Below are 14,055 nucleotides of genomic sequence, written 5' to 3'. Positions count from 1 at the left end.
CAATAAATTAAGAAAAATAGGTTATAGGGTTTGTGGCTCACATCATGCCTGCAACAGAACAAAGATGAGAAATTGAACAATTTTAGGTGTAACTTTTTATAAGAGATTATAATCAAATTTAATTTAATTTAATTATATATTTAAGATGTGTATATGATTAAATTAATTTTAGATTTACATGGAATTTGGTTGTTTAATTATAAGTTAAGGGATGTGAGTAATAATTGATAAGATATATAACAGCTCACTCCAACCCTTCTCTTGTTTTTATTTTGAGGGACTTCATTGTTAAGAAATGTCATACTCTTTGCTTAAAAATGATCAACTACTGAGAATGAATATCAATAACACTACATTCAGCAAATAGAGAAGAGATTATTTGTTTCAAGGGAGAAAAACAAATCTTCCAATTAATAAAAAAAGAAAAAAAAAGTTTGGAAAACTCTCAAGAATTTAGGTTAGTTTATTTAATGAATGTTGTATCTACATATCGTACTGCAAAGTGACGAGAAATGTATCAAATTTTACGTACTTTTAAATATTAATGTATTTTTTCCAAGTTATAAAAAATATTAATTAAATAAATCGGATTTCATTATTCTTATAAAAAATATCACAAGATTTATATATACCTTTTGATTTTTTTGATGGAATTTTGCAGGACTTTTTCATTAATAAAATCTTTTAAAATTCTGATCAAATCATTTTGTCATGATCTTATTTAATTATTTAATTTTAACAGGAGAAAAAGAAGTTAATAAAAAAAAGGTGATTCAGTGAATGCTGAATGGGAAAGATAAGGTATGGAAAGATTCTTTTGTGAACAAGATTGTGTTTTTTTTCTCAAGTCCATTATCAATGATTTCGTTTCATTGATTATAGATGTCACCATCATCAATGTGTTTGATGAGACAAATACTCCAACAAGCAATCAACCAAAAACAGCATTAGAGTTTAATCCGTCTGAAACATCCAACAAACCAAACAAACAATAATTCAAATGGCTCTTTCTCATGTTATCGTGTTCTTGTTGTTAGTTACTCCTTCCCTTTAAGATGGTTCAAGGATTCCGTTTCAGAAATACAGAAAGTTAATAACTTTAATAAAAAGTGAGAAAAAAAAATCTTAAAAAAATGCATCACTTGGAAAAGGAAGTGATGCATTAATGTCTTTTTATGACAACCACCGTTCTTATCAGTGCTCCTGTTCCAATATATTCACGTAGTGGTTTCCAACACACACACACAGTTTGATTACTGCTTTTGAGTGTTTCCTTTCAATATGGTGAATCCCACTGTGCCTTGGAAGGCCCCTGGTGAGTTTTTTGAGTTTCTGGGTTGTCTTTTGTTTATGTGATCCCATTGAAAAATTTAAACTTTTTTGGTACTTTAGCAGTTTAGCCTTTTCAGTTGAATTAATTTAGTGTAATGTAATGCTGTTATTTCTTCTTTTATATCTTTTTACTTAGTTTCTTTATTGGGGTGTGACAGAGGTTGAAAATGATGACGATTTTAGAGTTCATGTGTTCTCTTCATCATCCGAGGTGAGATTTTTAAGCATTTCTTTCTGTGCCATCTTAATTTCTTCAGATTATTCTATAAATAAATAGATTATTATGGAGTTAAATTGATTAATCTGTGTATGTGGAAGAACCCAAAGGCTGTTGTTTCACCATTGGAGTTGGTAAACCAGATAAGGGAGAAAGTGGGGAGGATCAAATTTTTTATTTTCTGAATCCCCTTTTCAATTCACCAGGATTTGCATAATAGTTGAACATTCCATCAAGATCTCATGTTGACTTGTGATGTGACAAAGATATAAAATATAAGTTGGGAAAATTTTACTTTGGGTAAATCTATAAAGTAATGTTTTATCCATTAAACTTTGCAATTTCCGTTGGATTGCTGTGTTCAGTTGCTTGAAAAGCTTCACGAAAAATGGAGTTCAGTGGAGAAACAACCATACCCTGCTATGTATTCAAGTATTTTTGGAGGTATCACACTTGATCCAGCAATGATGGTAATCCCCCTCGATGATCACATGGTACACAGAGGGCATGGTGTGTTTGATACATCCATTGTTCTAGATGGGTAGGTAATGCTAATTGTTTTGGGTTACTCTATGCAAACTCAATTACAATACTTGGATGTTCATGTAACATAGCCTTGAGTTTACTTTAAATTTTCATATTTTTTTATTTTTTTATATTTTTTTTTTTGCATTTGAAACACATATCTGTCTGATTTTTGTCTTTGTGATGTTTGTCCTCTGCAGATACCTGTATGAATTGGATGTTCACCTTGATAGATTCCTGCTGTCAGCCTCCAAAGCAAAGATATCCTCTCCCTTTTCTCAATCAACGCTTCGCAGCATTATTATACAACTGACTGCAGCATCAAAATGCAAGAAGGGAACTCTAAGATTTTGGCTGAGTGCAGGTCCTGGTGATTTCTTGCTGTCATCAGCAGGGTGTCCAACATCTGCATTCTATGCAGTAGTGATTGACCATGATTTTTCCCAATGCAAAGAGGGAGTTAAAGTGATTACTTCCAACGTGCCAATGAAGCCTCCTCTATTTGCCACAGCTAAAAATGTGAATTATCTGCCAAATGTCCTTTCAGTGATGGAAGCTGAAGAGAAAGGAGCATCTTCTTCTGTATGGGTTGATGACGAAGGTTATATTGCTGAAGGTCCAAATGTGAATGTTGCTTTCATAACACAAGACAAAGAATTTGTCATGCCTCCTTTTGATAACATCCTACATGGTTGCACTGCAAAAAGGCTTCTTCAACTCGCACCCAAGTTGGTTGATCAAGGGCTCCTGAAAGGTGTAGCAACTAAAAAAATATCTTTGGAGGAAGCTAAAGCTGCTGCTGAAATGATGTATGTGGGAAGCACACTTCCTTTGTTGCCTATCATAGAGTGGGATGATCAACCCATTGGCAATGGTAAGTTGGTACTTAATAACATACTAACAATAATTATCCTGTTAGAGATTTAAGAATGAGTTTAAGTTTCACAATGAATAAAATCAGAAGGTTGAGTACCATATAAGAAAGAATATCCATAAATCCATTGTCTTAAAGTTTTGAATTAAAAACGATGTCAATTGCTTATATGAGTTGGGTTTAGATCATATTTATATAATCTCTTCCTAATGAATCCTATCCATCAATGATATCTATATCTGCATTTGTATGGCATGTGAGCTGAAGCCTTAACCTTGCTTACTTTCTTCTCATTGTTGGAGCACACGAACATTGTTACGATGTGCTGTTTTGACATAATTCATGTTGTATGGGAACGAGAAGAGCAAACCAATACATGAATGATTAATATTAAGGACTACTTTGGTCATAAACTTCTTTATAAACACGTACACAAGAAAAACTAAATATTTAGAGAAATTGATATGAGAGTTTACAAATTAGTTAATTTGAAGTTATAAAACATTCTTTTTCTACTTTCTCCTTGAAGTGTTTGCGGATAAACGTATCCAAATAGGGCCTTAAAGATCACTTGACTACTTCACAAAATTACAAGACTTTCTGTGTTTTAATCTTGACTGTTAGTAGTGATCAAAATTTACTTCTCTTTCTCCCATTTTTTCTTCTTTTTGTTTATTCAATTATATATGTTTGACAGGAAGTGTTGGAGAATTAACAATGGTACTTTCAAATTTGCTGTGGGATGATATGGTAACTGGCTCTGGCACACAGAGAATACCTGTGCCTTACGTTTAGTGAACCTTCAAACTCATCAGATCAAAGTCTGGCAACAGCTTTCTTAAATTTATGCGTCGCGTTGTCGTTGCAGAGATCTACCAAGAGGTTTCTCTTTGTATTGCTTTATGTATTTTAAGTGTGAACACTGAACAAGTGAAGCAGCAGTTGTTTCCTGCTACACAAAATTTACGTAGCAGATAAATAGTCCTTGAACTGTTTCACACTGTTGTATTGTACTGATAATAATAGCTTTGATTTTTCCACATGCTTCAGTTGTGTGCATGCATTTCTTTTCCAGTCTACTGCAACAGCAATTCTGGCCCAAGTTTCTAAGCAGAGAAGTCCATTATTTAATCTTACTTCAGATTAGATATGAATCAAACTAAAATGTGTGAAGGAAAACTTCCTTTCACAAGATGAAGAGCTAGAGAATTAGTAGTCCATTCTAAATTCTTACACTTACACAAATTGATTTTAGATGAAAACAGATAAACTCATACACAACATACAAGGGTGTGGCTTTTTGTGTCCTTTTCTCTTTCCCTTTTTTACTTTGTTCTCTAGTGATCTATAGTTTCAGATTCGTATTTTACATGTGAAAAATTAAAACCATTCAAAATAATGTGGCATCTGAATCCTACTAAAATAGAATGGTTGCATTTGTATAAAATCTTAATATTAACGTGTAAGTATTGTTTATTTTAAATATCAGTCAACTAAAAATAGATTACAATTCTCAATAAAAAGACGTTTATCTTATTTAGCTTATATATCTCTTATGCATTGTTCTTTTGGATGTATTTGGGGGAGATGATTTGAATGGATTTAAGTGGATTTGAGGGTAATTTTTTAGTTGTTTTTTTTAGTGGATTTGTAGGTAATTGAGAGTGGATTTGAAAGTAAAGTTTGTGAAAATTAGTGTAGAATTTGATTGATGTGATAGATTTTAAAAATTAGTTTAATTAGTAGAAATTAAAGACTATAAAAATGCCCCTAGTTATTAAAGTAATATAAAATGTTATTTATTAATGTTATATTTAATTGTAAAAATGTTTATAAAGAGAAAAAAATTATAAATAATTTATAAAATTAATTTTTAAAAATTATAAAAATTATAATGCAGTAAAATGAATTTATTTTTAAATGTAGTATTTGTTTGTAATATAATTTACTACCAAGTAGTATCAATTTATTTGTTACGAAAGTGAGAATAATTAATTTTAAACAAACAAATAATTAAAGGAAGTTATAATATCACATGACCTAAAAAAAAATTGGCAACATTTAAACATACAAATATATTTGTAATAGTTCATGATGATGTTGCTTCAGTAAAGTATCCTTTCAATGCATTTATAAAATATTAGAAGTTCTTTTTATAATTCATAAGTATTTTGTCAGTTCAATAATCTCAAATAAATATAATATAGCAAATTTTAAAAAAAATATCACTATAAATTAAATGTATATCTAATTTAAAAGCAAAATATTATAGTAGTTTAGAAAAAATTTATATATATTAATGACGTGGGCCAATGAGAATAGGACAGAGGTGTGTGAGTTTGATCCGACAGCTAAGAATAAAGCATGTGGTGTCTCTTAGCATTCAAAAGCGCCAAAAGAGAGAAACCTAACAACGCCATAGTGCCTGTGGTGTTAAAGCATAAAGTTTCTGAGTTTTTGTTTAACTCAGAGAAAAGAAAAGGGTGTGTTTGGGGCTTTCTCCTAAGCTAATCTTTTTTCCAATTTTTTTTTGGGCCTTTCTCCTCTCGCAGGCCTAGCTTTAGGCTGTCTGGTGAAGCTCGCAGAGCAGGGAAGCTTCATTCCCTTTCTATTTGTCTCACGTGAAAAGGTAGCTAGGGTAGCACCTTTCTTCTTCTCCAACTAAGAACTCCAACAATGGGAGTCTTGTAGCGCGCACGGGGAAATTCTTTCCCTTTCTCTTTGGTTCGCACAATCTCTTTTTCTTCATGGACAAACCCAGCATTGGGGTCTTTTGGTCGCGTCGCCGGGGAGCATTTTCTCTCCTTCTCCATTTCAGGGAGGTCGCGAGGCCAAAAGGGAGATACCCTTCTTTTTTCTCTTTCCGTTTTGGACTGCTTGCAAGGGAACCACTTTTCTCCTTCGTCTTTGCTCCAGATCGCGCATCCAACCCAGCGTTGGGTTTCTTCGTCTCACGCGAGAAACTAGGAGACCAACCTTCTTCCACCAGCGTAATTATACAAATACCACAGGACATATACGACTTTTCATCCTAAATCATGCAAATCTTTGCAAAATTGGGAGAGCCTCAAAAAGAAACAATCCTCGCAAATCACTCCTTTTACACGTAAATCCGTCGTTGCAAATCACACCAACCGAACACCATTTACCACGCAAATCCATCCATACAAATTCACGTCTATAGTAAATCATCCCAACCGAACGCAGCGTTAATGCATTTTATCAGTATTATTTTTTGTTAAAAGCTTTAGATATTTGTGCAACGCACAGATATATAGTGTTAAGTAAGTCTTTAATGCTTTGTTCTTTTGGAGTGATTTGGGGGAGATGATTTGAATGGATTTGAGTGGATTTGAAGGTAATTTTTTTGTTGTTTTTTTGAGTGGATTTGTGGGTAATTGAGAGTGGATTTGGAAGTAAAGTTTATGAGAATTAGTGTAGGATTTGATTGATGTGACAGATTTAAAAAATTTGTTTAATTGGTAGAAATTAAAGATTACCAAAATGTCTCTAGTAATATAAAATGTTATTTGTTAATGTTATATTTAATTGTAAAAATGTTTATAAAGAGTAAAAAATTAAAAATAATAATTAAAATTAATTTTTTAAAAGTAAAAAAATTATAATTTAGTAAAATGAATTTATTAAAAAAATTATAATTTTTAGAAGTAAAATGAATTTAGTAAAAACATTATAATACTTAGAAGTAATTTGCAAATAACATCTATTAGAACATCAATTTTCAATTTTTGGAACTGCTTATCAATTATAATAATTAGTTTTAATTATATAAAAAAGTATTTGAATGAATTGATTTCATCATTTGATTATTGTGGTATAAATTACAAAATTGATAACCTAATTGGAAAGAGTAAAGGGGACAAACTCTACCAATTTAGCTCTAACAATTAACCTAAATAAAGGAAAAATAGATATACAACAATTTGCTAATAAAGACTAATTATTATAATTTAAAACTAATTATTATAATTGATACTACTAAATCTATAATTGGATTTATTCCTACTACACTACCACACCCACAATGTTGTTTATTTATGCCTGCAACAGTATACAAAATTGTTAATAGGCAAAAAACCACTATGAAACTGGGTTAGCTAAACACAATCACCCTTTCACAACGTTGGCTACCTTCACAAGTGCAGCACAGAGGTCCAGTAAGACCAACACATTCCTACAACAGCTTCACCTATCTCCACGCGACTTCACCAAACTCCACCACCTTCACGTACGTCCACAACGTTGACAACTCCTTCACCTGCAAGAAAAACACAACAAAAGGTTACGGTGCTGTTCCATACTCGTGCTGCTTCAACGACTGCTGCATCGTCCCCTTCCTCACTCACTACTTCTACACAGTCTACATCCTCCGGTCCTTGGTGCACCTCCTCATCTCGCCCTCATGCATCCACTGCTCCATAATCCTCTTCAACTCATCCTCCTTATTCACGCCTACAACTTCGACTGCCAACCATTAATATTCAATCACACCACCGACGATGGCAAGCAGGGAACAACGATGAAGGCTGCTGGAACCGCGACTTCAACGCTTCAAACAAAACGCAAAAACCAACCCTGTAACCGAATAAATTTCTGCGTAACCGAATACCCAAATACAACTTTTCTCTGTGTTCTGCGTAACCCAATACGCCAAACCAGTCACCGGATACACCTTTGCCATTCCAACTTCTGCACCAACCCTTCACGCCGAACTTCTCCATCTCAGCGCCTCTTCCTCATTCAACCTCTCCTTCCCCATCTTCAACGCATCTTCATTATCAACAATGGCAGCCAATCTCTGCATTGCTAGGCTGCCACACTTACATACTTGGGCTGTCAAAGTGAAGGTCGCCAAACTTGGGCTGTCAAAGTGAAGCCTATGTGAATTAGTGAATGCAAAACCCAGCAAACCCGGTCAGCCATGCTCACACTGTTTATGCATTATTATTTATTATCCACTGGAATCGAATATGCACTTCATAAATCCAATATATTTGTTTTTAGTATCTGGTATAATGAAATGTTTTAAGGGCATAAAAGCTTTTTCCCATTAATTCATCGCAAATCTTCTCAGTTATGCGAGTGATTCAAAAACCCCCTATCCCGCAAATTGCCTCATTTCGCTCCTCACAAATCGGCTGAAGCGAACACGGCTGAAATGTGCTTTCGTCGCTCGCAAATCCGCATGAACAGTAAAATTTGTTCATGTGAACACAACGTACGAGATGTAATGTAGCACATGATCTTCTGCTACTCAAAAATGATTAAGCATAATGTACTAATTAACTTTTTAGTCATTGAAATATGTGTAACAATAGCATCCTGCTCTAAATTGAGTATAATGTCTACAAAGAATCCGTGGTTAACTCTGTATAGATAGATATATCAAATCTTGTTTTACTAGTGGTTTAAAAGTAAACTATTGTAATTATTATTGATATGGCTAATAGTCCCGAGGTTATTGTAATATACGATGTTGAGAAAAGATCGTTTAAATAAATCTTGTTTTGAAGTTTAACAAAAGCTTCTAAACGAAATAATGTTTAATAATGAAAACCATCTAGGATAAAATCGCAAAGTGCTAAAAACTATACATAAAACTTATCCTAAACGCTAAGTGTTATTTAAACAGACCATACTTAAACCCTTACTCTTGTATTATGCCTAAACGCATAGGAACGTATAACACTTTAAAGCATGTATGTGGTAGTACTCTCTTGTCTGTTGTGTTGTACTCTCTTTTTCTTTATAGATAATCTCAGTACAATACATTTATACAAAAGCCTGCATTAGAGTTAGAAGAACGTTTATAGACCAAAAGATATTCTAAAAATGTTTCCTTCATACCCTCTGTTTGTCTCTGATGAATCATTATTTTATTCACTTCATTTAGTTTATTGTGCTAGAATTAATCAGGGAATTGTGCTTATTTGTCCAGTATTTTCCCATTTTACTGAATTGAGCCTAATCCGATCAGAAATTCTTATTTTAATTAATTTGAATTATCTGAAACGAATTATTTACATTATTGAGTGCAGGAAAAATTTTGGAAAATATTTTTGGACATTTAGACTTTCTGTACAAATTCCCAATTTCTCTCGGGTAATCGTTTACAGGGGTGCTGTAAACGAGGGTCACCCCACACTCCTTGGCCTCACATCACATCACCATCCACCCTCTCCCACCATTGGAACACCTGAACAAGCCTCAGACAGGGGCAGAAGTGCCTAAAAGTCAGTTTTTTTGCCAATGGTGACCTGTGTTCACCTGACTGAGTACCTGTGTTGGACTTTCTGTACAAATTTGCAATACCTCTCGGGTAATCGTTTACAGGGGTGCTGTAAACGATTACCAGTGCTGCGTGAATGTTGTGTCAACTTGTGTGTCTTCGTTTGAGTTCAATTCTTATCCGTTTTGCATGCAATTTTTTTTCATAGTTTCGTCTGGATGTCTATTTTCACGTATAGTTTTTACTTTGTTCAAATTCGTTTTGTGCTGTTCCCAGTATTTATTTTACTCTCCTATGTCAGTCTAGTGATTACTATTTGAGTGACTTCTAATTTGTTTGCATTGTTTGCTTGTTGTTTGATACTTGTGGTGGCTAGAATTGATCATTGGACGGTGATAAGACCTCCCAACACTCAAGGATTCAACACTCATATTGGCACAATTTAGAACTCATTTCAAGAAGTGATATTGGTTGGTTTGGAAACCATGCATAACACACTTTTGCACGTCCAAAGCTTACTAGATTAAGCATTGTTTTTCTTGGCTGGAACAACTCTTTGCTTTCATCCAAAAATCAAGTGAAGATTGAAGGAAGGAGCCACATTTAGTGGAAATTCACGTTGGGAAGTTCCTTCCCTTGCCATGTCACGGGTACATATCCTAAGCCCATGAAAAAATTCCTTTTGATGAAGCATTCAGCAAATACACATTTGGAATTAGAGGAGGGGACCACCATGTTGAAAGCTCATGTCCAAAACTTCAAAATGAAATGCTGATTTATTGAAGTATATAGCACCCGCGTGCTTCTTATTTTGTCATTGAAGAAAATTTTACAATAAGCCAAAGGGAACATCTAACATCAATGGGGCCACCATAATGCAAAGGAATTTGGCAAGGGCTCCACGTGAAAGTGGGAAATTTCTATACAATGAATGGCTTGTTTGTTTGGAAGAAAAGCACCACACAGCCATGTACAATTTATTGCAGCAAATTCACTCACGGTCTTGTGTTTAGCTTGGCTGCATCTCACGTAAAAAAGGAGAAGAGTTATGGAGAGCAGCAGCATCAAACTTCACGGTGCAGCACCTTAAAGAAGAAGTCCAGCAGTTTGGAGCAGCCACCATTCACGGTTTTTGGTTCAGCAGCTGCAGCATCTATGGCTTCACCCAATTATTTCTTTCATCCAAATTGAAGGTGTACTTTGTTAGAGAAAAGAAGCAACATGTTGAAGCATCAAGTGATTCATTGGCTGGAAGAAAAGCACATAAGGAGCAACACTTCGAGAAGAAGAAGTCTCGGCCCTTGAGCAGTAGCCACCACCAAGAAGATGTCTTCACTTTTCTCCATTGGTTCACGCTTGGAAGAATGAAGGAGATGGAGTTGAACGTGTGAAAGAAGACAAACAATGGAGGGCCCACCTATTTCTTTGGCACCTTTAAGAGTTGAAGAAAGTCTCCAACCTACGAGGGAGACAAAAACAAACGTGAAAGTGGGAAGGAATTCATGCTGTCAATTGAGAACAAGACAAAACAACTATGCTGAATGAGAGAGAGGATCCCACGGGAGTTGGTCAGAGAATTGGTTATAAAGAGCAGTAGGCAGAGAAGGAAAAACTCAGTAGTTTTAGGAGTAGGAATTTAGAAGAGTTTTACCTACTTTTATTTTTCCTCCTCCCCTTTGGGGAGGTCTTGGATTTGTTCTTGTTTTCCAATTTGTTTTCCAGTTTCAATCTGCACATTTAATTTTCATGTTGTTTTCCAGTTTGTTTTTCAATCGAAATTTAATTTACAGTTTGCATTTACAATTTCATCTACACGAGCTGCAAGTTTCTGGTTACATCAATCTCCTTTAAGTTTCCTTACATTTATTCGTTTTGCAATTTAGCTATTTCTGAATTTACCGTTTTCTATACATTTACTGTTTCATGCAATTTATTTACCGTCTTACTGTTTTAATCTTATTTTTACAGTCTGTTATTTTTACTGTCTTTCCACTTTAATTTTATCGTACCAAAAAAACCAACAAACCCCCCCTTCGTGTTAAAATCTGAGACTGAACCCAAAATTGGTCCTTGAGAGACGACCTAGGAGTCACTTCCTAGTTATATTGCATTCTTAATCGCACATCAAATTTGTATGACCGCGACAGTCGTATCAAATTTTGGCGCCGCTGCCGGGGACCAATGGAGGTTTGGTTTTAGATTTTTGTTGTATAAAGTTTTGTTCTGTTAATATGTTTGTTTTGTGTGTTTTGTCTTGTATATTTTTGTAGGCGACAACGACACCTTCAGCAAATTTTGGCGGCGTTGTCACTTCAGTTCTAGGTTTTTTGTTTTAGATTTTTACTGTGTTAATATATATTGTGTATATATATGTTTAATTGTGCTATGTTCTGTATTTAGTTGTAATTAAAAAAAAAATTAAAAAAAAAAAAATTTAATTAAATCTTTTACTATTGATGTTCTGTCTTATGTGTGCTTGTAGCATGTATAAATGTGTTGTGATTTATCTGTTTAGTAATTTTTAGTATTTAGTTTTTATTTGTTTTATTTTTATTTTTCCATGTCTACCTATTTTGATTATGTGAATAGTTCTTATTCTGCGAGTGCCTGTAATTATGATTCTCTTTCTGCATATTACTCTGATTCTTGTGCTGATTTTAATACTGAGAAAAATATGGATCATCCTCAATTTCCTGAGCTCACTCCTCATGAGCCGGTCCCACCTACAAAGGATGATTTTTATTGTGTTCTTAGCACTGGACTGATATATCTGCTCCCTAAGTTTCATGGTTTTGCTGGAGAATGCCCACATAGACATTTGGAGGAGTTCCACAATATTTGCTCTTCAATGAAGGCTCCACATGTCCCTCTTGATCACATTTTCTTGAGGGCATTTCCGCACTCATTACAAGGAGCAGCTAAGGATTGGCAAGACTCTCTTCCTCTAGGATCCGTTACCGATTGGGGATATCTTGAGCTTCAGTTTGTGAGAAAATTCTCCCCTGAGCAGTATGGATACATCAACGATCCTGAGTGGAACAATCTTAACAATGAATGGTACGATACCCCAATCGATCATTATCAAGAACCACCATTCGAGAGTCCTTTCATGCCTCCACCAGTTCAGCAATATCAGAGTCAGCAGTATAATGCTTCTGCCCAAACAACTCCTCAGCCTTCAACTTCTGAACCTACATTGAAGGAGTTATTGGAGCAGATGACCATGCAGAATCTCAAGTTCAAGCAAGAGAGCATGAAGATCCAGCTGGAAACTAAAGCTGCCATGCAGAATCTGAGTGATCAGATCGGGCAGATGGCCACTCTTGCACCTGAGGAGAATGCTGAATATTTTGAGGACCAGGCAAGAATAAGCAGGAGTTCTGAACCAGGTAGACCACCTTCGTCTTCCCACACTCTAGCAATCTTCAAGGAAGAGGAGGTAAGCATACCACAATTTGATTATTCTATTGATTGTGATGATGATAGGTATGCTAATGACTATATTGTTGCTGAGCATGATTTTAATTTTCCCTCTATGCATAATGAGAACCAATTTTTGCCATCATATCTGAATACTTCTTATCCATGCACTGAACATGAATCTGAATTTGTGGTAGATAATGTTTCTGAAATTAAAATTGATTCATGTTCTGAGGATGTATCTAAGGTTCAGCCTATTACATTAGGATTGGGTGTTATACCCCTGCATGAAATTTTTGCAGTGCCAAATTGCACTAACCATGTTGCAGGAGGTACGTATAAATTTGATCAACATACACCCACAGTGGAAAACAAAGGTGCTGACACTAACAATTTGAAGATCAACAGGCACCTGCTGAATCCGCTCAGTAACAATATTTGCTGCTTGGATCCGGCGGTGGAGGACATTTCGCTGCTCGATCAAATCTGGAGGATGAAGCAGTTCGTCCTCAACAATTTCGTGCTGGATCCTGAAGAGAAGAACATCTCCCTACAAATCCAAAATTGGCAACTGCCACCCTGACCAGGGAAGTTTTCTTTTTCTTTCTTCCCCGTTTTCATATTTTTAGTGCACTTGTCCTTTATCTGTTTATTGTTTTAATTGATGATCTTATGCTTAGAAAAAATTTAGGACAGTGTAGTTTAAGTGTGGTCTCAGGAAGATTCTGCATTTTGTTTTTCTTTTAAGTTTGTTTTTCCTTTTCTTCTTAGTTTTCGAATTGTTATCTTAAAAAAAAAACATAAAAAAAAAATTGTGTTAAAAAAAAAAAAATTGTTTAAAGCGTGCAAAATCTTTCCTTTCAATTAAAAATTAATTGTTATGAGATGTACATATATTTATTTTTCATATATTTAAAAAAAAAAAAAAATTTTTCTGTTTTAGGTCTCTTATTTTGTTAATGTATGTGTTTTGTTTGCTGTTTTTGAAATATGTGTTTTATTTGGTTTGATATTTTGATTCAGTATTAGCTCTTTTGTTTCGTTAATATGTGTTCTGTTTTTATTTATTTAGTTTTTTGTTATAAAAAAAAAAAAAATCAGAGAGTAAAGTTGTAGTAATGGGGCAGAGGTATATAGTTTGAGCAGAGATGCTAATTTAAGTGTTTTTATTAATAATAATAAAAAAAAAATGCAACAACAAATATAATAAAATACATAAAAACATAAATATAGCTGTTCGGGGTTCGATCTTCCACGATCGTTAATATTACAAACCTTAATAAATAAATAAAAAACATAAAAAAATTTAAAAACATAAAAAAATAATAATTGTTCATATTACATGCCTCATTAATATTCTGGCCACACTCGGCCAACAAAAACATAAAAAAAAAAAAAAAAAACACAAAAATAACATAAAACATTAAAACTGGAAGA

The 14,055-nt window shown here is 34.2% G+C and overlaps 1 protein-coding gene across 1 annotated transcript; it reads left to right on the top strand.

Annotated features, from left to right (window-relative positions):
• Positions 1 to 902: 902 nt before the first annotated feature.
• Positions 903 to 3,988, top strand: LOC108332432 (D-amino-acid transaminase, chloroplastic). Its single transcript, XM_017567695.2, has 5 exons — positions 903 to 1,315; positions 1,491 to 1,543; positions 1,915 to 2,090; positions 2,275 to 2,948; positions 3,646 to 3,988. Exons 1-5 carry the CDS (start codon positions 1,282 to 1,284, stop codon positions 3,741 to 3,743), a joined length of 1,035 nt encoding a protein of 344 aa, XP_017423184.1. The 5' UTR covers positions 903 to 1,281; the 3' UTR covers positions 3,744 to 3,988.
• Positions 3,989 to 14,055: the final 10,067 nt, after the last annotated feature.

Source organism: Vigna angularis, chromosome 11, assembly GCF_016808095.1.
Source record: "Vigna angularis cultivar LongXiaoDou No.4 chromosome 11, ASM1680809v1, whole genome shotgun sequence".
Taxonomy (NCBI): domain Eukaryota; kingdom Viridiplantae; phylum Streptophyta; class Magnoliopsida; order Fabales; family Fabaceae; genus Vigna; species Vigna angularis.
The sequence above is the reverse complement of the archived record's forward strand: the minus strand, read 5'-3'. Positions and strand labels throughout refer to the sequence as shown.